This window comes from Ostrea edulis, chromosome 4 (assembly GCF_947568905.1).
Source record: "Ostrea edulis chromosome 4, xbOstEdul1.1, whole genome shotgun sequence".
Taxonomy (NCBI): domain Eukaryota; kingdom Metazoa; phylum Mollusca; class Bivalvia; order Ostreida; family Ostreidae; genus Ostrea; species Ostrea edulis.
Window position 1 is genome coordinate 12,828,151 of NC_079167.1, and position 27,952 is coordinate 12,856,102.

The 27,952-nt window shown below is 35.0% G+C and overlaps 1 protein-coding gene across 1 annotated transcript; it reads right to left on the bottom strand.

The window, feature by feature from the left end:
* Nucleotides 1-251: 251 nt before the first annotated feature.
* On the bottom strand, nucleotides 252-27,952 carry LOC125669671 (uncharacterized). Its single transcript, XM_056161969.1, has 16 exons — nucleotides 27,906-27,952; nucleotides 27,373-27,803; nucleotides 25,771-26,417; nucleotides 24,922-25,081; nucleotides 23,894-24,047; nucleotides 22,694-23,304; nucleotides 21,789-21,967; nucleotides 14,418-14,592; nucleotides 13,976-14,067; nucleotides 13,832-13,874; nucleotides 12,436-12,742; nucleotides 11,692-11,904; nucleotides 7,797-7,897; nucleotides 4,319-4,502; nucleotides 3,681-3,844; nucleotides 252-1,411 (listed from the first exon to the last, which is right to left on the bottom strand). Exons 2-11 carry the CDS (start codon nucleotides 27,776-27,778, stop codon nucleotides 12,606-12,608), a joined length of 2,604 nt encoding a protein of 867 aa, XP_056017944.1. The 5' UTR covers nucleotides 27,779-27,803; nucleotides 27,906-27,952; the 3' UTR covers nucleotides 252-1,411; nucleotides 3,681-3,844; nucleotides 4,319-4,502; nucleotides 7,797-7,897; nucleotides 11,692-11,904; nucleotides 12,436-12,605.

The following is a 27,952-nucleotide window of genomic DNA, read 5'->3' on the forward strand; positions in this document are numbered from 1 at the left end:
TTTCATTTCTTTCGGAATTTCCTTAAGCCGTTAAAAGAATGGTTTCAACTGGAATTTTCATTAATGTACGTGTGAATGGATTCTAACGCATTGAATGGTGGGGAAATAGTGAATTTGTGCTTACTGAAGAAAGAACACATCCCTTGGACATGATTGATTGATTGTTTGACGTCCCGTTGATAATTTTTCACTCATATTGAAATGTCTGAATTACCTAAAATTTCATGGATAACTATTCAACATGCATGAGTCAGTGTCTTTTCCTTTATTTAAAAATAACAGATGGACAGACAGCGAATGATGACTCCATTATACCTTCTAAACTAATACAGTAGTCTCTGTGAGAGAACAGATCGATAAAAAGAATCTAAAAGAAAAGTTCATAAGTTAAAAAACACATGTAAAATGAAAATAATCATAACTTTCTTGAATGTTAAAGAATTCCAATCAAAATACCAGGCGCACAACTTCATTACATACTTAATATATACACAAAGTTTGAATAACATTTTAAGATATACATGTACTCTGGACAATGACTACACCCCCTCAAAATGGAAAAAAATATCCATAACGTCCTTGAATGTATTAAAATCTCAGTCAAAATAGTAGGTGCCCAACTTCATTTTTCATAAAAGATATAGTTTTTAATAAAATCTATTTATCGGTGTTAATGATACCCTCTGGACAAAAGTATGTCAACGGACGGACAAGCTTATTCTAGCTCAGTATATCTCCCTATACTTCGTTTGTAAGGGGGTATTAAGAATGTAACAGTATCAAACACAGACAGCTACAATATGTTAGTTTATACAGAATTTAGGACAACACGTGAATTTGATTTGAGTCTTAAACTAGATATCATTGTGATGGCAAGCATTTCATTAGTGTCTCGCTTTGTGGCATTAATTGCTAATAAACTCTTTCAAGAAAGATGAACAAATCCCTAACTTATACATAAGATGTAGCCCATTGGATATAAGTTCATGTATGAATTTTTAAATCAATAGCTGCAGGAAGAAACTACAAAGCCCGGAAAATTTTCAAATCCCCGAATTCTAAAGTTCAACCATAACTCTTTCAAAAATAGGAAAAGATTGTGATCTGTAAACTATTGATAAATGAATTCATATATATACATTTTCAAATCAATAGCTGCAGGGATAGACAAGTAATCAATTTTAAAATATTAGTTGTGAATCAGTTTCCCGTTGGTTCCTGAACTATAACCTATGATGACCCTTCGATTTGACGTCTTGTGCTGCTTACGTCAGATACACTAGATTGTATTCCAAAGCTGTGACGTGTTTGAACGGCTGTACTGCTGTTTCTAAGGTTTGGTGTAGAGTATGTTTCCCTCAAATAAGGTTGCTGTTTCACTAGTTGTATGTTTGGTCTCGACACCTTTAATCTTCAATACACAAAGAGAACATCATGTCAAGGTGACCCTATGATATCATGAGCACAGTACATTCTTCATTGTTATGTGGTTTCATGAGCCAAAGCAATTGTAGAAGGGACTGATTCAAGCTTTCCCCTAAAATTTTGTTTTTCACTTTAAATAATCAAAATATACCGTCTGTATGAGTTTAAAGTTTTGTTTTTTTTTTTTTACAAAAAATTAAGGTTACACATTATGACAGAAGTTCATTACACAGAATTTATTATTTGTTGTGTCAACAAAGATTTGGCTATGTTATTGTTTACAAAAGTTTTGAAAATGTATGGTTATCAATCGAAGTTTTGATGCTTATCACATTTCAGGTAGTCTTTAAGCAAATTGTCAAATACATCACAAGATATCGACAAGAGATGTTTGTAAAACATACACTGTATATGCCCCTATGGTACAAAATTGAAAAGGGTTATACACATGCATCATTTATTTGATAGTAGTATCACCAATTAGAAATATTGAGTAGACAATATCTTCCTATGTCAAGAGTGGATTGACCATGCGATCTAATAATCAATAGGGTTCATCTACTCCTTATGTTGTACCGGTGTACCAAGTTAGGTGTCTATCAAGCAAACAATTCTAATAATATACCAGACAATATATTACAATGCCCAGTTTAACCCTTGTTCTTTGACCATGTGACCTTAAAATCAATAGGGATCATCTTCTCCTGAAAATGTACCAGTGTGTCAAGTTTCATGTCTGTCAAGCAAAGGATTCTCAAGATATTGAGTTGTCAGTATTATTCCTATATCCCGTTTGACCATTGACCATGTGATCTCAAAATCAATAAGGGTCATTTTCTCTTGATGATGTACCAGTGTACCAAATTTCATGTTTGTCAAGCAAAGGATTCTTAAGATATTCGGCGGACAATGTCTGCCTATGTCCAGTTTGACCCTCGACCGTGTGACATAAAAATCAATAGGGGTAAACTTTTTCTGATGATGTTCCAGTGTACCAAGTTAGATGTATGTCAAGCAAAGGGTTCTCAAGATACTGAGTGGTCAGTATATTCCTATGTCCAGTTCGACCCTTGACCTTTGACCATGTGACTTAAAAATCAATAGGGATCATCTACTCCTTAGGATGTACCCCTGTACCAAGTTTGGGGTCAATCAAGGAACTAATTCTTAAAATATAGGAGACAACATATTACTTTGCCCAGTTTAATCCTTGGTCTTTGACCATGTGACCTTAAAATCAATAGGGGTCATCTTCTCCTGAAGATGTACCAGTGTACCAAGTTTGGTGTCAATCAAGCAACAAATTCTTAATATATAGTATACAATATATTACTATGTCCAGTTTAACGCTTGTTCTTTGACCATGTGACCTTAAAATCAATAGGGGCATGTTCTCCTGAAGATGTACCAGTGTACCAAGTTTCATGTCTGTCAAGCAAAGAGTTCTCAATATATTGAGCGGACAGTATATTCCTATGTCCAATTTGACCCTTAACCCTTGACCATGTGACCTCAAAATCAATAGGGGTAATCTTCTCCTAACGATGTACCAATGTATCAAGTTTGATGTATGTCAAGCAAAGGATTCTCAAGATATTGAGCAGACAATGTTCTCCTATGTCTAGAGTAGATTGACCCTTGAACTTTGACCTGAAAAACAATAGAGGTCCTCTTGGAGTCATAACCAACCCACATATGAAATATCATTACGATCAAGTGAATGGTTCTCGAGATATTGAGCGGACAACATGTGGTCTACTGACCAACCGACAGGTGCAAAGCAATATTCTCCTCTTCTCTGAAAGGGGGCATAAAAATGCAACACAAGATTATCGAATATACATCACAAGATATTGAACATACATCACAGTATTATAGAATATACATCAAAAGATATAGAATATACACCTCAAGATTATCGAATACATCAAAAGATATTGAAAATACATCAGGAAATATTGAACATACATCACAAGATTATCGAACATACGTCACAAAATATTGAACATGTATACATTACAAGATTATCGAACATACATTAACAAGATATTGAACATACATCACAAGATATTAAACATACATAACAATGTATTGAATATACATCACAAGATATTGAACAAACATCACAAGATTATTGAATATAGCAACGTTTTAAACGCCATAATCTTTTCATTGAATTATGTTCATATTGTAAATGTTGCGAACACAAAGAGTTGAATAATTACCATTATAGGTGAAACTGAATTCAAACGTACCCTGAATTTTTGGCAATGTCCTCCCACGTATCGACAAAATCTGCCATAGACGGTCTGTGATGCTTTTCTGAATGGACACCACGTACAATAACTTCGTCGTATATTCTTTTGGTAATGGTATCATATTCTGGAGGCCCTTTGTCACTGTAGATGAATGGAAGAATCTAAAAGCAAACATGTGCTACGTCACAACGTTGATTTAAGTTATGTACACTGTTCAAACTATGGCATGACGTAATCTCAACCCCCAATATGCAGCCTCGCTTCCTTCAGTTGAACATACCTTTTTCAGCCCGAATCTGCTCTATCGGAAGCAAGTTGACAAACATCTATTTATATAATTATATTGAAAAACAGAATAATTTGTAACCCGTCTAAATATTGAAAAATGACTGCCCTAATACAGTTTAACTTGATTCTAATATCTTCCACTTCCGTGGTCCATAAATTTATCACAATAATGAATTAATTAGGTCATGTAAACGTAAGTATCTGTATACGTTGTTTTCCCAATGTGGAGACCCTATCCTTGACCTTCCTCTGCCCCATCATCTATGATAATGTATCAGCTTGTCCTTAATAGCAACACGTTATAAATGTATTAACATGATAATTTTACTCTAACTAATCTTCACTACCTCACTCTTTCTCATATTTCCACATGGAACTGAATAACGTTCAATCCTCTTGATTCGGTTCGTACGTCGCCTTATCTTTCTTGAATAATGAAGGATTCCGCCGACTTCCGAAACCAGTCTTGCGTATGAAAACACGTCACTTTTTGGAGAGTGCATGTTGTTATGTATCACTTCAGGACTTTGCCTTTAAAAAAAGTTAACTAATGGTAATTTTTTTTAAAATTCTGTATCTCCTTCGTTTTCAAAGTATGCTAAGCATTCTCCACTGAAGGTCGCCGTCTACTAATTACGCTCACCAAGGATGTACTTGTAACAATCAGTCATCATTTCCCAATCATATTCTATTCTACAAGATCATTTTCTTGTCTTATCGTTATGTTACAAATCCCCCTGTACTTCACAAAACTCTGAATGTTAGACCATCTGGTCAATTAGAACCACAGCAAAATTATTCATAGTGAGAATGATCTTCAGTAGAATTTCACAAAGAACCAAAGTTGAACCTTTGCAAGTAAATCTAATGTGTATAATATCACTTCTACCACAGAGAATTATTCATTTTAGGTATTAATTCAGTTGTTGTTTGTTTTACGTCCCGTCGAGAATTTTTCACTCATATTGAGACCTGAAGGTAAAGTACCCCTTTAGACCTACACTTAGCACTCAGAGCCCTATATATGGGGATTCTTTAACGTCCGTTCTAAATGTCCAGCGTTTGGCGAAGGAGCAATCACTACCAATATTTACGGCTTCGGCATATTTTATTATACACTACTGTAACACCAGTTCAGTTTGACTATCCTTAAAAGGGATGGCAAATGGAAATGTCTATTTCAAGGCAAGAGCAGGGTTCAGACTCACCATTTCCCAGTTATGACCTACCGCGACAGGTATATGAATACAGTGTATATACATATTATATATATATATATATATATATATATATATATAATTACTTTTCGCAATGATCGGTAAAAGTATAGGTAAAAAATAAAAAAGATACACGAAGACGTACACGAAGACGTTAGTACTAAACGTCTTCGTGTATCTTTTTTATTATTATTATTATTATTATTATTATATATATATATATATATATATATATATATATATATATATATACACATGTATCAGTGAATAAGTGAAAGATTATGTTCAATAGTTTATGTCTATTTCAAGGCACGACGATATATATATGTATTATTTACACATTATTTTCAATAGTTCTAGAGTCATGCAAGGTGAAGATAACGAACATTGATCAATCTCATAACTCCCACAAGCAATGCAAAATAGATAGTTGGGCAAACATGGATCCCCGGACACACCAGAGGTGGGATCAGGTGCCTAGGAGGAGTAAGCATCCCCTGTTGACCGGTCACACCCGCCGTGAGCCCTATATCCTGATCAGGTAAATGGAGTTATCCGCAGTCAAAATCAGTGTGCAAAGAACGGTTTAACAATCGGTATGAAACACGTCAGACAGCATTTGACCCAATACGAGGTTGTATTGACGAACTAGATCGTTATAACGACCATAGAATTTGCGAAATGCTGACTTCAATCGACACTGTTGAAATCCCTGTACCATCAACTTGTTTGTCAGTAGCTTACCTCGATTTAAAAACTGACTATACCCAGAACAAGCTCTTGCACATCGAATCAGTTGAGATATATAAATGCCATATGCAGGTGATAATGGAATATTGCTACACAAATATGAGAGGTTGACGATGGAGAAGCTGAAATCATCCCGTTTGTCATACAGTTGAGTTGTCAGTTTGCCGTTAATGTCATAGAATTTTAAGGAAATATTTATGCCGTTAAAATTTAGTCTATATGATGCCAGGGAATTAAATTTTATTACGAACCATTGGAAGCATTGTAGGATAATAAACTCATTTATATTTCCAGATAAGAAAATGCATGTTTCTTCCAATTTCAAAAAATCCTATTATAATATAAGACATAATATAAGATGCACTGGAACATATCTTTATAACCATCATCCATCAAAAAGGAACGTTTGAATTTTTTTAAAAAGCAGATGGTAAAATTGAGCCACACTGTTTTATATGAATCACCTTGCATATGCAAAGACATATTTAGGTCTCTAAATGTTTCAAACTTTAACCCATGTACAATGTAGTGATCCACTATTGTCACAGGTTTCGTAGTGTTAGCATATTTCATTATACTCTACTGTAACAACAGTTTGACTATCCCTAAAAGGGATGGCAAATAAAAATGTCTATTTTTACGTTCCATGATAATCTTATTTATATTTAATTGCTGTTATAAAATTTAGAAATTCATTTCAAAATTAAGGATTATCTCCCTCATGCATAGCTCTTATCCTTGGACGAATTTGGCTCCACTTTTTTGGCACGCTGTTTTTGGCTATATTTAGCTCTAAAACTTCATAGTTATTTCGGATTTCAAACATTTCGGTTGGGCATCACTGAAGAGACATTATTTGTCGAAATGCGCATCTGGTGCATCAAAATTGGTACCGTATAAGTTTTACATTATTTGATACTATTTTTCCAATCGTATTCCGAATCATTTACACGAACACTTTCTATTCACCATGTCTCAATGTGTGAGATAGGAGAATTATGAAAGATTCATTAACAACAACAACAACAACACAGACAATGAAGAGACATATAACTAACAACACAACTTTATGACAAACAAGATGACTTCAACTTCTCCATCGTTAACTTCCCATATTTTTGTAGCAATATTCCATTATCATTTGCTTAAGGCGTTTATGTCTCTCTAATGATTCGATACGTGAAAGCATGTATTGCGTATGATCAAGTTTTAAATCGGGAAAGGCTACTAAAAATAAGTTGATGTCACAGGGGTTTCGACAGTCTCCTTTAATATAAACATTTCGCAAATTATTTGGTCGTTATAATGATCTAATATGCAAATACAATCTTTAATTAGGTCGATTGCTGTCTTTGAAGTGTTTCATATCAATTGCTGGGCCGTTCTTTACATATTGATATTGACTATGGAATACTATGTTTACCTTATCAAGATGTATGCCTCACGGTGAGTATGACCTGTTGACAGGGGATGCTTTTTTCCCTCAGGCACATGATCTCACCTCTGTTATGCCCAGGGGTCTAAGTTTGCGCAACTTTTAATTTTTAATTTCTTATGGGAATACGAGATTGATACCTTTTTGTTATTTTCACATTTTCTCTGTTCACAGGTGTAAAGGGTACATCTTTCATATAGTGGCCATTTTTTTTTTTTTTTTTTTATAAAATTTACTTATTTCGTTTAGTAGTATATCATCCAAAAGACGAGCTCGCTTTAATTTGCCTTGAAATATGATTTCAATCACTGATGAAAGGCGAAGATAACGAACAGTGATCAATCTCATAACTCCTATAAGCAATACAAAATAGATAATTGGGCAAACACGGACCCCTGGGCACACCACTGATTTATTTCTTACCAATATTCCAGTGCCGGGTCCCTTTGCAAAATGGTGCTTTCAAGCAAACGGTTATTTTGCATTTGCATTCTAGCAAACCTCCCAATGTTTGGAATGAATACCTGTAATTGAAAGTATAACTTAAAAACAGAATAATGCTGATAACGAAATATGTTTCACCTGTTATTTTCAGCTTGATGATATTGTCAATATAAATGTAATCATTCAAATTGAAATACTGGTCAAGTGAAAATACTTGACGTTCCCATTCACACTGTTTGAACATCGTTTCAAGGGATAAAAAATTCTCTGAATGAATGTAATAGCTTATTAGATTTTTCAGGGAAGGCATTGTGAGCATCGCAACTAAACATAACAAGATGTGTTTGTGAAAACAAATGCCCCCGATAATGGCCAATTCCAAAGACGGCCAAGGTCACATGGACAAATATCTTGGTACCAGTAGAAAGATCTTGTCACAAGAAAATCTCATGTGCAATATGAAAGATCTAATATTTACCATATAGAAGTTATAAACAATGCCAATTTTTTAAAAAGTAGGTCAAATGTCAAGGTCAAAAGGTTTAGTACCAACGGAAAGGTCTTGTCACAAGGAATATTCATGTGAAATATCAAAGCTCTATCACTTACTATTCAAAAGTTATTAGCAGGGGTAAAATGTTCAAAAAGTAGGTCAAACTCCAAGGTCAAGGTCACAAATGTTGGTACCCACGGAAAGGTCTTCTCACAAGAAATACTCATCTGAAACGTCAAAGCTCTAGCTCTTACTGTTCAAAAGTTATTGACAAGGTTTAAGTTTTGAAAAAGTAGGTCAAACTCCAAGGTCAAGGTCACAGGATCAAAAATGTTGGTATCCACGGAGAGGTCTTGTCATAAGAAATACTCATGTGAAATATCAAAGCTCTATCACTTACTGTTCAAAAGTTAATAGCAAGGTTAAAGTTTCAGACAGAATGACAGACAGGACAAAAACAATATGCCCCCGATCTTCAATCTCGGGGGCATAAAAAGATTTTAATAATAATCCATATACCCTACATACTGATTTATGGTTCTTTGAACAACAAGTCGCAGTGACCAACCAATTGCGTAGAAGAAAGCAATATTGGCTATTCCATGAATGGTTCAACTTGTTGACTAACAGACGTGGAGAGATCAAAGAGATGGACTACTCAGTATTACAAAAAGACTTTCAAAAAATCACACACGCGTTTTATATCTATAAAGAGTTAAAGGAAATGTGAAGATAACGAACAGTGATCAATTTCATAACTTCTATAAGCAATACAAAGTAAAGAGTTTGACAAACATGGACCCCTGGACACGCCAGGGGTGGGATCATGAAAGCAACAAAGTTATTTTGTTTGTTTATTTTTTTTACATGTCCCTTGGAGAATTTCTAACTTTCTTACTTATGTTGAATCGTCAACCAGCAAAAGTGGTGACAAAACAAATTCAATAAATGCACATGTGTATTACATAGATAAAATAACTTAATTGTTGACGCGCTAGCAAAACGTCACAAAATGCAGCAGAGATAAGAAACAGGAAGGATGTATAGTTTACAACATTGTAAGGAAATTGACGGGAACTTAATGAGTGGCAGAGTACATGCAACTAGGATAAGATAATGGAGTTCATGTATTGATGTTACTAAAGGGTTCAAGTCCTTCAAAAAGACACTATCATACTAACCATGGACATGGATGCTCTATGATTACCAACAAAAAGACAAGTAATCTACTAAAGAATGGCGAAAATCGTGTCTAAATGGCATGTCCACAGCATCTACTAGATGATTTTGCCAGGAAAGAATCAAAATTTGTGGCACTCGCCTACATCTTGCAACGTCCCAATTTGAGTGAAAGTTTTTGGAATGGACGTGAAACAACATAAAACCTAATGAAATTTTATACTTGGATTTAATGGAGTAAAAACAAAGATGCTCCGTTAAAGTTTCAATATTTCTGTCAAAATAGCCGAGCCACATTACAATTCATCCCTTCATTATACATGGAATATATTTGATGTTTCTACATACTAGTACCTTATACCTTTACATATTCGAATATGAGTGGTCGAGAAAGTTTGGAAAAGGGTCAAACTTCCCTGTGGAAGTAAAAGCCACACCTTCCAGGGTGATAATATCTATCAAGAGAAACATTACTTGACAACGGGTGATCATATAAACTAGGGGCCCACAAGCCTTATCGGTTACCTGAATAGTAGTTAAAAGTATCATTAACCCGAAAGGCTACAAACTCTATAATAATTTTCATGTTCTAGATATCTAGGCTAAATTCTGATACTGAGCACCAGTATAAACAAGATTTGTAATTAAATCGCAAATTTACCCGAAAGTGCCCATATTGATGAACGACTATGAGCAAGTGAAAATTACAAACAGTGATTAATCTTATGAACCTTATAAAGAATTCAAAATTAACAGACTGGCAAACATGGACCCCTGGACATACCAGAGGTGGGATCAAATGCCTTAGCAGACGTGAACCCTTTATCTTTTTCCTAAATGAGCCCTTCATCTTGGTCAGGTAAACGGAGTAATCCGTAGTCAAAGTCAGTATACAAGGAACGACCTAACGACAGATTGCAAGTCACACCCACAATATATGTTATACTAACTCTATATGACTACTTTGAACCTGCCCTTGAGTCAAAACCCAAGGTTTCAAAATTCACAATTCTGGTACAACCCTTTTTGTTTTTCGTTAATTAGTTTTTAGGCGATTCAGGTGACTTATTGATATTGATCTGCGTCTTTTGTCATGCATCATTTGTCGTACGTTGTTCGTTATCCATGTAACGCACTGCAGACCTCATCTATTTGAAACGCTCATATACCATTTTTCTAAAATCTATGGCAAACTGTACGTGCATTAATTTGACACTGTTTGGATCAACTGAGTCACTCGAGTGACCTATTTGTATTGGTCTTCCTGCGTTGCCATTCGTGCATTAACAATATAACATTTTTAACTTCTTGATAACTAAGTTTACATATAATTAACTGTCTTGTATGTTTGTATATATTCTATTCTAAGTGTTGATCAAACTTTTGATCTATTAACATTGTTTCAGCAAAATTTTATTTGATTTACGTGTACATCTCTTGTTATAGCCATCTTCTCGACATTTAGATATATCGACGACGTTTTATCTATTAACAATGATTATTTTCACTCATATGTCCATTCCATATATCCTAGTGAACTCGATTTAAAAGACACCACAGTGTCCTCCACATGTGCTTCGTATTTAAGATATTTTATTGAAAATAGAAATTAACGGCAAACTAACAACTAAACTTCATGGCAAACGTAATGACTTCAACTTCAACATCTTCATCTTTTCATATTTGTGTAACAATATTCCATTATCACCTGCATATGATGTTAATGTCTCTCAACTGATTCAATACGCATGAGATTGTTCTATGTACGATAAGTTTTAAAATAAATGCTACTGACAAACAAGTTAATGTTACAAGGGTTTCAACAGTCTCGTTTAAAGTCAGCATTTCGCATATTCTATGGTCGTTATAACAATTTACTTTGCCAGTACAAGTTGTCATTGGGTCAAATACTGCCTGAAGTGTTTCATACCGACTGTTAGACCTTTCTTTACACATTCATTTTGACTTCGGATTACTCTGTTTACCTGATCGAGATATAGGGCTCATGACGGGTGTGACCGGTTGACAGGGGATGCTTACTTCTTCTAGACACTTGATCCCACCTCTGGTGTATCCAGAGGTCCATGTTTGCCCAACTCTTAACTTTGTATTCCTTGTGAGAGTTATGAGATTGATCACTGTTCGTTATCTTCACCTTTTCAGGTGTGAAGCGGAGGAAAGAGGAAGCATGAATGACATTACCTTTAGCTCATTCTCTTTACGTGAGAGGAATTTGTCGTCTACGACATAAACATTTCTGGAACGCAAGCAGTTTACCATCCATTTAGCATCATGGAATGCTTTCAGTAAACAGGCTAACTGGTGTAGAATGGGTATGTAACCCTCTATGTGGTCACCATAGAGTGCATCAGTAGCAATGTCAAATAACGACTCCCCAGGCAAGCATTGGTAATTCTATAAGAAACGTCATACTTTGGATTTTGTTGCAGGAGTTGGATGATGCGAATAATTCTATCGTTAATTGTTCTAAATAAAAATTTGGTGCTATTTTCATAGACAGATTTTATTTTGCATATTCTTATGTCACCTTTATTCCACGATAAGTTACATTTGTTAAAAGTAACTGATATACAAAATTTTAATTGTGAATTTCTTATATCTAATCAAAATGTTTGCTTTAATGGCATGCTCCAATTTTAAAGTTCATTTTCCAAATACATGTACGCTGTATAATTTTTGGTTTTTTGGGGGGTGATTTTGTGATTTTCCATGATTTCATTCCTCAAGAAAAAGACGAAAGAAAGAATAATGTTGGCAAAGTTTCATGATATTAAGCTTCCAAATTGTTGTTTGTATAAATTTCGGAATATATGCCACTGTCCAAACTGACAGCTTAACAATATATATATATATATATATATATATATATATATATATATATATCATATAATAGAATCTATAGTTTTATACTTGTATATTTTTTACCATTGTCGGCACGCCCTCCGGTAATCCAGTCTTAGGAGGCCATATGTCTGAAGCAATGCACAGAGCCTCCTTATTTAAGAGAGATAAGTCTCGAGTCTTCCCATCTTCAAGTAAAAGCTTTGTATCATAACGACATATAGAAGACTACCACGTATTAAAATCTCTTATATCTATACTAATACCTGTACATTGAGGACCCTCTCGACTCTGAATTCGCTTTCAATGTCGTCTGGTGTAACAACAACTATTCTTCTGCTGTTTTGTTGATTACATATATCTTGGTAATTGTCATACATTGTATAAGGACCTATAACAACATGAAACCATGAATACCACAGTTGCAAAATGTATCTGGCATAACAATGGTGCCAGATTTTAATTGCATGATTTATAATTTCATTTTCGTACGTGTGAATTTCTATTAACAACTCCCTGTAGGTATCAGTGTTGCAGGAAAAAGCATTAAAAAAAATAAAGTCCATTCTATTTCCCCTTCTAGGGATGTTATCCCATGGAACTACAAATATAATATTGCCTCTCTTGGCGGGAAACATCGCGTCAGGTTCGAGTAAGGTTACGTCATAAGGGTCCACATAAGACATACCTTATTGAAACTTGACGAGCTGTATCAGAACTTATGGATACACATGTAGCTCTACTCGGACCTGACAACTGACGATAGGGATAACGAAAAATTTCAAAATACATTCAAAAATTGCCTGATATATTTATTGATACCAACTAATCCGAAAATCTACAGGGGAAAACATTGAGAATTCCCAATGTTAATTTCCTTGTAATTTATGGGGTCACAAATTTCAAAGACGTAGATTTATATGCTGTGTATTTCTACGCAGCTACTAGGATGTAAAATTTCCACCCATTTTAGAAGTACATGGCATGTGTATTGTACAAAGCATACTACATGTATGGTGTAGAAAATGAAATATAAGCATTGGCATTATAAATCATTTTGTTTATTAAGGTATCAACAAAAAAAAATTGCAAACTTTTTTATGAAAGCCGAAAGTTTGTAATTTGGTTGTCTTCAAACTTCGATGAAACAAAATAATTTACGCTGTCCTATAATGTAATGATTTACGCTGTCCTATAATGTAATAATTTACGCTGTCCTATAATGTAATATTTTATACACTGTCCTACAATGTAATAATTTACGCTGTCCTATAATGTAATAATTTATACGCTGTCCTATAATTTAATAATTTATACGCTGTCCTATAATATAATAATTTATACACCGTCCTATAATGTAATAATTTACGCTGTCCTATAATGTAATAATTTACGCTGTCCTATAATGTAATACATGTAATTTACGCTGTCCTATCATGTAATAATTTACGCCGTCCTATAATGTCATGGAATAACGAACCTTCTTTACCCTTCCTGAATTCAATCAGTTCTTTGGGTGTACCCTAAAAATGAAAGTAATTTATCTTATCGATTTATTTCAAAAATGTAAAACTCGAATTTGTTATATTTCATGCCTAATGGTAAGTACTGAATACATAATTACCCTCTCAATGTGTTCAGGATCCTTACTTTGTAGACTACTCATTGCTGGTATACTCTTTGACACCCATACGTCTTGCATTTGATTGTATATTTCTGATATAGGTATTAAAAGCAATAGGCAAGTATTAAACAAAAAGTATATTTGAAAAACGCCCTACCTCCAACTTTGGCCAGGAACATTTGTGACAAATTTACCTAGATTTTTACGTATAGCTTGATCAAATATCTTTAACTCTGAATGTTCAGTTTAGGTATGAATCAAGTATTTAATATACCGGTAGTTCAACCATTATGCTTAAGTTAAAGTAATAGATATACAGAAAACCACGCATATAAAGAGGTAGACGGAAAACTATAGGACCCCATTCTACTACCTCGCATAGAAATTCTCTAATATTCAATTGTTGTTTCTTTGAACTAAACCATTTCCATGGAAATCTTACTATAAGGCTGAGATCTGAGTTTAGAAACTTCCTGCAAAAAGTCGCAAATACGTTCCTCGATACTGCTAAGATCAAGTCTGTCGTTCGGCTCATTCTCTAAGGCGTCTAGAAGAATTTTGTTGACCTGGTCTGGCATTTGTTTTGTTTGGGTTGGTTTCCGTTTGTTTATAGTTACCTACAACATCCCTTCAATATTATTTAAGTTTAATGTCATTGATTTAGTAGATGATATTATTTATCATGATGAAATCAAGATGCTTAAGATATTGTGCCATAGCATATGCGAGAAATGCTTCAAATGAAATGTGTATTCTTATAAATTCCAAAAAACTTTCACTATAAATTTGAAATCACAATTTTTTCTAAAGTCAAAAGCATCAAAACGGTCGACTTTTCAACATTTTACACCACTATTTCTCACGATAAAATTTGGACTAAGGGTCTTCACATCATAGACAGCTGATCCTTCAATAAAAATGAACTCGGAAATATCCATGTCTTGTAATTACTTTGTTAAACACCATTCTGATTTTCGGAACAAGTAATCTGAAGTTGATATTAAAATATGTTGAAGTTCCTCTGTAACAACATCTATAGTCTTTGGAGATTATGTCTTCCAACAGTCTGCTGGAATTCCATCAGGCACAAATTAGGTTCCTATCTTAGGGAACCTGTTTTTGTATTTTTGTGAAGCAGGATTTATCTAAAACCTTCGACATGAGAAGAACTTTCTTGCAGTGGCCTTCAACTCAACATTTAGATACATCGACGTTTTGTTTTAACAATACTTATTTTCATTCATATCTCGATTCCATGTATTTCAATAAGCTCGAAGACACCACAATGTCTTCCAAATATGATTCATATTTGGATGTTTGACTGAACATAGGTCTCCATAAACGACAAACAATTCAACTTTAATGCAAAGAGATACTTCAGCTTCTCTATCCTCAACTTCCAATATCCATGCAGTAATATTCCCTTACCACCCGCTTATGGTGTTTATGTGTCTCAACTGATTCGATACACGAGAGCATGTTCAGTGTATGATAAAAGGTGAAGATAACGAACAGTGATCAATCTCATAACTCCTATAAGCAATACAAAATAGAGAGTTGGGCAAACACGGAACCCTGGATATACCAGAGGTGGGATCAGGTGCCTAGGAAGAGTAAGCATCCCCAGTTGACCGGTCACACCCGCCGTGAGCCCTATATCTTGATCAGGTAAAGAGAGTTATCCGAAGTCAAAATCAGTGTGCCAAGAACGGCCTAACAATCAGTATGAAACACGTCAGATAGCATTTGGCCCAAGGATAGGTTGTATTGGCAAACTATATCGTTATAATGACCATAGAATTTGCGAAATTCTGACTTTAAACGAGACTTTTGGAACATCTGCTCCATCAACTTGTTTGTCAGTAGTCTGCTTCGATTAAAAAAAAAGATTGCTACACATAGCCATGTCCCCCACCGCCGCAAATAAGTTGAAACACAAGAGTCCCATAACTTCTGTAAAATTTGTCGAATCAAAATGACGGCGCAATATGATCAACTACATATGGTGACTAACAACCTTACAAAATTTGAACAAAATCTGTTGAGCGGTTTCGGAGGAGTTGCGTCCACAAAGTGTAAAATTTCTATAGTGTAGCATGTACAAATTCAACAAAATTCCATAACTCCTGTAAAATTTGTTGAATCAAAATGACGGCACAATATGATCAACTACACATGGTGACTAACAATCCTCAGAATGAAATCCTGTGAGCGGTTTCGGAGGGGTTACGTCCACAAAGTGTTCATTCAGTGTACTATGTACAAATTCAACAAAGCCCCATAAATCCTGTAAAATTTGTCGAATCAAAATGGTGGCACAATATGATCAACTACACATGGTGACTAACAATCCCACAAAATATGATCAAAATCTGTTAAGCGGTTTCTGAGGAGTTGCGTCCACAAAATGAAGTGGGACGGACGGACACCGGTAATTCTATGTCCCCTTCCGCGTTGCGGTGGGGGACAAAAACTGGCCGTAAGCAGAATAAGCTCTAGCGTATCGAATCAGTTGAGAGATATAAACACCATATGCATGTGATAATGGAATATTACTACATGTACATAAATAGTTGACGATGGAGATGCTGAAATCATCCCGTTTGTCATAAACTTGAGTCGTTAGTTTGCCGTTAATATCTACTATCAATAAAATATCTATGTATGAAGCAGAAGTGGATGACTCTGTGGTGTCTTATTTCGAGTTCACTGGAATATATCGAATCGACATATGAGTGAAAATTATTATTGTTAATAGATAATACGTCGTTGATATATCTAAATGTCGAATTGAAGTAAGAGATTTTTTCTTCTAAATTAAAAGTTTTTGTTAACAAGAGGCCCATGGGCCACATCGCTCACCTGAGTCACCTTGGCCCATATCTGAAGACTTTCCATATATATTTGCATGTAAAACCTTAGTCTCTATTATGGCCCAAACTACCCTTTGCAAACTTGAATCTACACTATGTCAGAAAGCTTTCATGTAAATGTCAACTTCTTTGGCCAAATGGTTCTTCAGAAGAAGATTTTTAAATTTTTTTCTATATTTGTATGTAAAACTTTGAACCCCCCCCCCCACTTGTGGCCCCATCCTACCCCCCGGGGGCCATGATTTGAACAAACTTGAATCTGCACTATGTCAGAAAGTTTTCTTGTAAATATCAGCTTTTCTGACTCAGTGGTTATTGAGAAAAAGATTTTAACTATATATTTGTATGTAAAACTTTGATCCCCCCCACTTGTGGCCCCATCCTACCCCCCGGGGGCCATGATTTGAACAAACTTGAATCTGCACTATGTCAGAAATTTTTCATGTAAAAATCAGTTTTTCTGGCTCAGTGGTTCTTGAGAAGAAGATTTTTAAAGATTGTCCCTATATATTTGTATGTAAAACTTTGATCCCCCTATTGCGGCCCCATCCTACCCCCGGGGCCCATGATTTGAACAAACTTCAATCTGCATTGTGTCAGAAAGCTTTCATGTAAATCTCAGCTTTTCTGGCTTAGTGGTTCTTGAGAAGAAGATTTTTAAAGATTGTCCATATATATTTGTATGTAAAACTTTGATCCCCCTTGTGGCCCCATCCTACCACCGGGGGCCATGATTTGAACAAATTTGAATCTGCATTATGTCAGAAAGCTTTCAGGTAAATTGCAGCTCTTCTGGCCCAGTGGTTCTTGAGAAGAAGATTTTTAAATGACCCCACCCGATTTTTGCATTTATGTGATTATCTCCCCTTTGAAAGGGACATGACCCTTCATTTGAACAAACTTGAAAGCCCTTCACCCAAGGATGCTTTTGGCCATGTTTGGTTGAAATTGGCCAAGTCGTTCTGGAAAAGAAGTCGAAAATGTGAAAAGTTTAACAGACAGACGGACAGACAGACGACGGACAAAAAGCGATCAGAAAAGCTCACTTGAGCTTTCAGCTAAGGTGAGCTAAAAATGAATTATGCTTCAAAAGAATATAAAAACAGGTCAGCTAACAAAGGAGCACAATTCGTGCCCAGTGGGATTCCAACAGACTGTTGGAAGACTTGATCACTAAAGACCACGAAGATACTACCAACGAGGAACTCCAGCATATTTTTTATTTCAACTTCAGAATACCTGTGCGTGGAATCAGAGTGGCGTTTAACAAAGGAATTTTTTGGATGACTGATCACTGGATAGGAATATTTGCGTTTTCCATTTTTGTTGAAGAAGCAGCTGTCTATGATGTCAAAAAGTCTAGTCTTTAATTTATCGTGAGGAATGGTCGTGTAAAGTGTTGAAGTCAACTTTAAACCAAGGCAGGATACTGAGAAATAAATTGATGACACAGGGGTTTTTACAGTCTTGTTTAAGGTTGATCGATCCTCATGTGATGTCATAGGTTTTTGCAAAAATCTTAATAATATATCTTTCTGAGGAATTTTATTCACTGGATATAATAAAAAAATCTGGTAAACTATTTACACTGAAAAAGTTTATATTTTCCATAAATAATCAATTATTTATGATTTTAAAAATGTTGACAAGGGCAATAACTCCTATGCTAGAATTTCCTCTACTGGATGTCTATTATACATTGGTTTCCCTAATATCCACAATTAATCTATACATATTTAAGAATTAGCAGTTGTTTAAAACTCTTGATTTTTAAATTTTGTCATTTTAACAAGTTCTGATCTATTTTTATTCTTTAACGAAAATGTGCGATTTTCTGATGTTGATGTATACTTCTGTTTTTGTATATCTGACATCTTTAAAAAGTGGCAATATATACATTTTTTTTTTTGGTTATTAATTAAATTAAACTATATTGAGTGGAAGTTAATAGTTTTTCCACTTTTAACTATTAATATTGATAAGCCACATGAGGATGGAGCTACCTTGAGGTAACTGATCCATAAAAGCATCTATTTTCACAAAACGTCTATATATGTAGCAATAAATCTTTTGTGAAAACAAAATGTCCAAGTTGCAGTGATATAAAGATTGCGGAGAGAGTAGATGATGCCAAGATCTATTTATAGTGAATTATACTTTGATAAGAGTTATCGACGCTTGTAAAAATATTTTCATACTTTGTATGGTGGCCTTTATTTTTCTTTGGAAGAAGAAAAAAACAATGTTAATACGAATTTTTTCATACTGAATTTTCTTTGAAAATTATAGTCTTATTGACTTTATTTGTCATAGGAATTAAGGTCAATCCCTAAAACTGATATTTCTTACATGTCTTGTCAATTTTGAAATTCTTGGTGAATCACTGTGTATGTTCATTTGATATCAAATTATGTATTGCATAGCAATTCTTAAAAAGAAAACAACATTGGGGGCTTTATGGATAGGTTACCTTAACGTCAGTATTTTGCATTTCATAATGATCATATTTACAAATTGAACTTGTCATTAACTCGAATGCCTTCTGATTCGAATACGCAAGTTTTGAGATGTGTCCGAATTATTTCCCTTTAAAGAACTCTTGTACACAAAAAGGCACAATACAATTTGTTTACACGCGGGAGTGGGACAAATGTCCATCACTACATAAGTGAATGTGCTCAGCATGTTTTCATATGCAGTTTCATCACCCAATTCGATTGATAAAAAAACAAGTAATACGTATTCAGGGATGGAGTGAATTAACACATGAAATTCTTATCGTATGATGTAACTTACAAAAATGACATTGTTTGTGTGGTTTCATTTTAGTTAAACATTTATTTCATAAGTATTTTGTATTTTCTACATTTACCTGATCAAAATATGGGGCTCACGGAATGTGTGACATGTCGACAGGGGATGCTTATTCCTCCTAGACACCTGATCCCAACTCCGGTATATCCAGGGGGTCCGTGTTTGCCCAACTCCCTATTTTGTATTGCTTATAGGAGTTATGAGATTAATCACTGTTCGTTATCTTCGCCTTTCATTTGAATTTAAACACATACCACTTTTCATATTATCATCGTCTTCCTCGCTGACAATAGTGCAATAAAAATGTGAACATAACGAACAGTGATCAATCTCATAACTCCTATAAAGAGTACAAAATTAAGAGAAGGGTAAACATGGGCTCCTGGACATACCAGAGATAGGACCAGGTATAATCCCCTGTCGACCAGTCACAGCCACCGTGAGCCCTATCAGGAACCCTTGATCAAGAAAACAAAGTAATCTACAGTCGAAATCAGAGTAAAGAACCACCTATCAATTGTTATGAAACACATCAGACAACTATAAAATTAGCAAAATGTGACTTTTGATGAGACTCTTGAAACTCCTATAACATCAGCTTATTTCTCATTAGCCTGCCTCGATTTAAAAACTGATTATACCCAGAACAAGCTCTTGTGCATCGAATCAATTGAGAGACATAAACACCGTACACAATTAAATAATAAAATTTCACCAATAGAATATTGGTCATTTTGCTTTAGGAAATGCAACGTTCAAGTAGCACAGTTGTACTTTAATTTTACATGTACTAGTTTTTCTTCGGTCCAAACAAGTTCGAGATATCGACGTTTACCTGTATTTATAATTACCTTATTCGATACAGAAAATGATTAGACTTTAGGCTATAAGCCAATATACGTTCTCTATATATACATGTATATGATTACAAAGGTATACACATGTAATAGGATAATATCAATGTTTTATGATGAATGATACATATTTTCTTTTATGCAAAAGAAAGGTAAATATGGAAAAGCAAAAGAGAAAATACATACGGACGGCAAACTATACAGACAATTGGTACATATAAATATACGTGTGTATTACATCAAAAAGGTTTAGGTGAAAATCTATTGATAAATCATATTTTCCATGTATAAGAATTTGAATCAGTGAATGTGTCAAAAGACTTTTACAACTGATTCTTCCTGGAGTAAAAGGAGGACATTTAAAATGTAATGAACACCATCCTCAAATTCATCTCTTCACAAATTACATGCTTAGCCATCAGTAAAAATAAAGATAACCAAAGTGATCAATGTAAAAACAAAATCCTGTAAAGAATACAAAAATGATATTAGGGCAAACACGTACCCCTAAAACACCCTGGACACACCAGAGGCGGGATCAGATGCCTAGGAGAAGTAAGCATCCCCGCCGTGAGCCCTCTTTCTTGGTTAGGTACACAGAGTAATCAGTAGTCAAAACCAGTACGAAAAGAACGATCTAACAATTTGTAGAAAGGGGAATTCGACCTAATGACGGATTGTAGAAGCTTTTGAATAAATTTTGCCTCATAAGAATAAAAAAAACCCCAACAAGTCAGCTAATAAAGAAGCCCAATTATTGTCCATTTGAATTTCACATATTGTTGTAAGACCTACACGTAATATCCCAACAGAAGGTAGATATTGTCAATGAGGAATTCAGCATCTTTTTAATACCAGCTTCAGAGTACTTCTACATAGACTAAGAGAGGCTTTTAGGAAAAGGTATTTTTTGAATGACTGTTCCGAAGGTATGAATGCTTCCTTTTCCCATATCTATTGAAGGTACTGTGATGCAGAAAAGTGTAGTCTTTAATCTATCGTGACGAATGGTGGTGTAAAATGTAGTTTTTGATGCTGTTGATTTTGGAGAATTTTTTTGATTCAGATTTACTTAAACTTCTTTGGAATTCTTGAGAATCTGCATTTGATTTACATCACTTCACTTCTTGCATATGTTGTGGTACAATATGTCTGAAGTTTCTCCTTCACAGCAGCTAATATTCTCATGAGGAGTAACGATGGATTCTTGGTTGAACATTTACTAGTTCATGCAATATACCTATCCTGCAAAGTTCTATACATTACACTTACTTGAACCATGACGTGGTCTAACGACGTGTCGTTCTCGTTTAAAAATGGCCATCCTCCATAATTAAAAATTTCAAAACCAAACACCCCTACTTGCCAAATATCTGACTTGGTGTGGAATATTGCTTCCAGATGACTTTCTGGAGCCGAACTTAGTGTAGGAAGTTGGTCACAATTCGGATCTGAAAGATAATTTTCTAAACGATTTACATCAACATCTAAGAAATCCAATACTCGTTTCTCTCTGAAAGACTTTCATTTCCCATATTTATCTTTAATTAAAAATCCCTATGAAGACATTGCTAATTACTCTCTTAGTAGTCCTACAGGCATTTGTCTTGAAATCAAAACCGGCATTTTGAATCTTTATTTACCAATAATCTCTTGAATATATTACAAATGAGTGAAAAAAGTCTTCTGGCATTTACAGTACGGACTATTATGGCTCAGTAAAAGTCCGAGTAAAAATCTACATAAACAAGATGTGTTTGTGAAACACAAATGCCCCCGATATAATGGCCAATCCCGAAGATGGCCAAGGTCACAAGGACAAATATCTAGGTACCAGTAGAAAGATTTTGTCACAAGAAATGCTCATGTGCAATATGAAAGCTCTAACATATACCATTTAGAAGTTATGACCAATGTCAATGTTTTTAAAAGTAGGTCAAATATCAAGGTAAAAAAGGTTTAGTACCCACGGAAAGGTCTTATCACAGGGAATATTCATGTGAAATATCAAAGCTCTATCACTTACTGTTCAAAAGTTATTAGCAGGGTTAACGTTTCAGACAGAATGACAGACGGGACAAAAACAATATGCCCCCTGATCTTCGATCTCGGGGGCATAAAAATATCAAGATACATGTATGTAATAATGTATTGTATACTGTCGTTATTTATATTACCTATTATATCTGTTTTGGGCTGTTCACCTTCTTCCCACAGAAAGGTGGCAATTCTAAATGAGCTCAATTTCAATATTTGATCCTTTGCGTTGCTGGTTGTGTGAACCTCAAAGCTTTTTGCGATAACATCCCTGTGAACAACTCCTTTGTCGTGCAGGAACTGCAATGCTTTTATGCATTCCAGGAGAAAGTTCAGTAAAATTTCACTTTTTAATGTTTTTCTCCTTTTATTGTGCCTCAGAAGGTATGTCAACAAGTTTTCACCCTTACCCTCAGTTATAAACATAACTGGTCTCGGAACCAATTGATGGATCATCAGGTGAATTATGTTTTCATGAGATCCTCTGTAGTGAATACTAAGAAGTATGTCCAATTCATTCAGAGTTTCCCTGGTTTCTTTCTCATCTGCATTTTCTTTGTAATCGTCATATGGATCTTCAGTCGCACAGTCTATAGACGGGAGCAACACGGTGCATGTTCCATATTTTCCCAAGATGGAGCACTGATATTTCTTCCAAAATGGTTTGGTGAAAATGGGATTATCATAAACTAATGTTTCTGTTTGTTTCGGAAAATCAATGTCGAGAACTCTTACATCTTCTTCAATGCATCTAACATGAATTAGAAAACACAACTATTGGTTATAACTCTCAAATGCACCAGAGTTCTTTATCATCAATACCGGTACTGGGCATAAATCTGCAACATTTTAGTTCATGTATATGATTTACACAACTACAGTAAAAATGAGTGAAGCAAACTTTCATCTACAATACATGGGCATGTAATGATCTTGAGCTAAGGTTATATTTCCATGGTCTAGGTCACAGGACGATAATATGTTGATATTGTATCCCAGCAGTACGTGTATAATTGATGTTTGGGCTATTCCAAAACTTAAAACATAATTGCGTATGAGGTACACGTTGTGTCATAAATCTTTGTTATGATATACAATGTATTGAGATAGTGACCAATCCAAAACAATTTAAGGAATTGCAAGGAAATAACCGATACTTTAACACAAAGTTGTCTGTAGTATAATGACTGTAATGACGTGTCATAAGAATAAAGTTGTGGATTAAACAATTTGTTACCATTATATTACCTACAGTTATAATTTGTGGAGACATTGGCATCGCTGAGAATGCTTTGCGCAGCATTCACATGTATCTTTGACATTCAATCCTGATTTCTCACCTTAGAATTGTTTTTTCAAGGGATGCAACATCAATACACCTTTCGCGCATGTCCTTCCCTAAACCCAAAAATGCATATCTTCTTCGTGCCTCGGACTGGAATAGGTCCAAAACCGTCAAAAGATTGTCTTCCGAATGAACATCTAACTCAATAACTGAAATAAACAATCAACTTTGTAGATCTACCAACTAACTGTTCGTTCATTGTTTACGCGATCTAAATGAAAATTTTATTGCTGAATTTTATCTACTAGTCACATTTGTTTACTGATTGTTACTTCCTGAAATGCCTGCGAGAGTAATGTACACTCAAATATTCCTCGCCCGTGATTCAAAGTTTGAAATATGCTATTTATTTGCAATATGCGCAGTAACTTGATCTGGACACGAAAGTTAGTTAGCTTTAACTAAAGTTAACTTGTTATTAATTCTTACATATATTCATATTTATGTAGCAATATTCCATTATCCCCAGCATAATTATAGTGTTTATATCGCTCTACTGATTCGATACGCATGAGCTTGTTCTGCGTTTGGTCAATTTTTAAATCGATGCAGGCTACTGACAAACAAGTTCATGGTGCAGGGGTTTCAACAGTCCCGAATAAAGTCAGCATTTCCCAACTTCTATGGCCGTTATAACCATATAGTTTGCCAATACAATCCTCCATTGGGTCAAATGCTGTCTGACGTGTTTCATACCGATTGTTAGGCCGTTCTTGGCACACTGATTTTGACTACGGATAACTCCGTTTACCTGATCAAGATATAGGGATCATGGCGGGTGTGACCAATCTACAAGAGATGCTTACTCCTCCTAGGCACCTGATCCCACCTCTGGTATGTCCAGGAGTTCGTGTTTGCCAAAGTGTATTGTATTGCTTGTAGGAGTTATGAGATTGATTAAGTACTGTTCGTTATCTTCACCTTTCATTTATATAGTGATAACTAAATGTTAAATGTCAGTTAAACATGACTAACTTTTGTGAAACTGGACCATGACCGTTCTGTGTGTTTATTTTAGCTTACTTTCTTCCACTCTTTTTTCAAGTACTGTTTCCAAAAGCATATTCAGATAAGACTTTAACACTTTTCCTTGAATGTTATCTGAGTCGCTTCTGTTGGCAACTGTTTTGGCGTAAGACAGAATGTTCCCTGTAGCATGCCTTTTGTCATAATGATGTAACACCTTCAATGGAAAATCAATTATCTACATTCTCTTTCTCGGCCATTCAATGATTTCAATATCTTCGTTGACGCATATAAAAGAACTGAATATCATGGATACATTGAATAATATAGGCGATCGTGGTAAACTACATATATCCCTAATAATAAGTGTAATTTGATTCAGAATGGTGGGTTAACAAATGCTCTCCTAACCATTGGCGTTTAACAATTTGAAAGATTATCATGGGGGCATGGACAATTCAGGTTCAATTTTATGTTTTCCAACAATACCTCTGAAGCTTGGAGATTATTTACTATAGGGAAGTAATAACTATTATGGTTCGCCGATTTTACATGTAAAGGATGATAAGCTGAATACCTCTTCCTCTCTTTATCATGCATTCAATGTCAAGATCTGTGTACAACTCGAGTTTATCATTATTGTCGAGCTTTTTCAAACTGTGTCAAATTACGGCCCGATACATTTCAACACAGTTTCTTATTCATAATATACTGAATAATATCTGTGAATAGAATTTTTGTATCAGATTTTATCCCCACAATTATCAGCCCTTTAATAGTCAATGATTAAGCAAATTTTGTACGAATATTTAATATATTGCAACAGTAAAAAGCTATGTTAATATAGGATCCTTTTAAGCTATGACAGATTTTACCGTATAATAAACTTGAAATTTAAAATCTTACCAGCACTGTTAAATACGTCGGTAGAATAACTTTCTCTTGAAATGAAAGACAATCAAAGCACCCGAGCAGAACTTTGATTTGTTCTGTATGCGTCAACGATGTTTGCCAGTCCTCTACACTAAGGGTTTGCAATGCATTCCCCTTTTCAAAGCCGAGCACAAAACTTGCATAGCATTCCATCATAGAAGAGAGTTTTCCAACGTTTCCTTTCGGTAATGAAGATGTTAATCTAGCAATCTCCTTCATTGTCTCTGATTTCACCTTTGTCACACAACTGCACACATAGAGTAGCCCGATGTTAAGAAGAATTGGAAGTCGAATTGCATTGTTTTTAGAACAGGCAATTTCGGATATCAGGTTTTTATACGATACTTCTATTAATCTACATCCATCTCTAGTCTGTGACTTTATTCCTATTTCGAAGAACAGTTTCAGCAAAAGGTACTGAAGGTTGAAATGAATCAGACTGGTAATACTAATCGCTTCAAATCGGAGGAACTCAAATAGTTTCTGAAGATCTTCAAAAGCAGAGCAAGTCTGGCTAACGATGCAGAGTTTGATATGTCGTTTGATATCGCTGTACTCTTCAATGTTGGCCCTGTTGTACAACATTAGCTCGAAGAATTTGGAAATGTCCGCCGTCTCCGCTTCAAAATAAAGAATAGATAAAGAATTCAATTATCGTTACCCTTTTGTGTGGAATACACTTCACTTCATCATTAACATGTTGTTTCTTGAACATATATGCATTCGTTGTCTTTTTCCAGTCTCTTATATTCTGTGGCATGAGAAGCGAGACCGAAAGTGGTTTTCGACTGTGGATTTCTCACTGTTAAATGTTGAAATAATGAAATGTTGGGAGCACTATCATCATTCAATATTTTGATAATTTCGATGGCATGTCTCCTAAGAATAAAAAAAAACAAGATGTGTTTGTGAAACACAAATGCCCCCGATAATGGCCAATTCCGAAGATGACCAAGGTCACAAGGGCAAATATCTTGGTACCAGTAGAAAGATCTTGTCAAAAGAAATGCTCATGTACAATATGAAAGCTCTAATATTTACCATTTAGAAGTTATGACCAATGTAAAAAAAATAATAAAGTAGGTCAAATGTCAAGGTCAAAAGGTTCAATACCAACGGAAAGATTTTGTAACAAGGAATACTCATGTGAAATATCAAATTCTATCTCTTACTGTTCAAAAGTTATTAGCAAGGTTAAAGTTTTCAAAAAGTAGGTCAAATTCCAAGGTCAAGGTCACAGGGTCAAAAATGTTGGTACCCAAGGAAAGGTCTTGTCACAAGGAATACTCATGTGGAATATCAAAGCTCTATCACTTACTGTTCAAAAGTTATTAGCAAGGTTAAAGTTTCAGACAGAATGACAGACAGGACAAAAACAATATGCCCCCCGATCTTCGATCTCGGGGGCATAAAAACCTGCTGCTTAGTTTAATTATATGTATAATATCATACATACAGCGACCCTTCAAGCAAATGATTTCTTGGTCTCCATATGAGTGAAATATTTTCGAATGGGACGTTAAACAATATAAAATCAATCAATATACCAGTACTTTGATTTTTGTGACGTTTTACCTCTTGGTTCCAAAATACTTTTTCTGACAAGGTAACCATCATGTTCCTCTGCATTTTTCCTTGTCCTTAAATTCACGAGCGGGTCTTCATCATAATCTTCATACGGAGAGACCTCGTTGTCAGTGTGAAAATCAGCACTTAAATCTGTCTTATTCATCAGCATATCTCTGCGACGACGTAAGAGAGCGTCGGGCGGTCTATCCAGAGTTTCAGAGTTAACAACACTTGATGCTGTATGGATAGTTGGCGCTATATTTGGATAGCGTTCTTGAGTACGAATTATCCAGTTTGAACTTTTATCCTCCACAACTTCAGAATATTTTTGTGATTTTCTTTGAATATTGGGAAGACGTTCGTAATGATCACTTTCGTCAGAACTTCCAGAAGGAACAGGCCTTTGTGCCATCTTGTACTACTGCTTTCTCTTCAAACTGAAAGTAGAATTGTGGGTTTTAAGAATCAATCACATCTTTATCACTCATGATACTGCAATCAAGACTTAGGGTTGATGTTACAGAGAAATATAGTATTACCTTCAGTAGTTTACAGCACGCACATCAGTAGGTAAGGAAACTCTTAT

What these genes read in the sequence shown, in the direction of transcription:
- LOC125669671 (XM_056161969.1), bottom strand. Translation starts at nt 27,778, where the DNA reads ATGGCACAAAGGCCTGTTCCTTCTGGAAGTTCTGACGAAAGTGATCAT. An exon ending in TGAAAAAAGAGTGGAAGAAA is followed by an intron (nt 24,048 to 24,921) that starts GTAAGCTAAAAT and finishes TGTTTATTTCAG; the next exon opens with TTATTGAGTTAGATGTTCAT. An exon ending in CTTGAAAAAACAATTCTAAG is followed by an intron (nt 23,305 to 23,893) that starts GTGAGAAATCAG and finishes AATTCATGTTAG; the next exon opens with ATGCATTGAAGAAGATGTAA.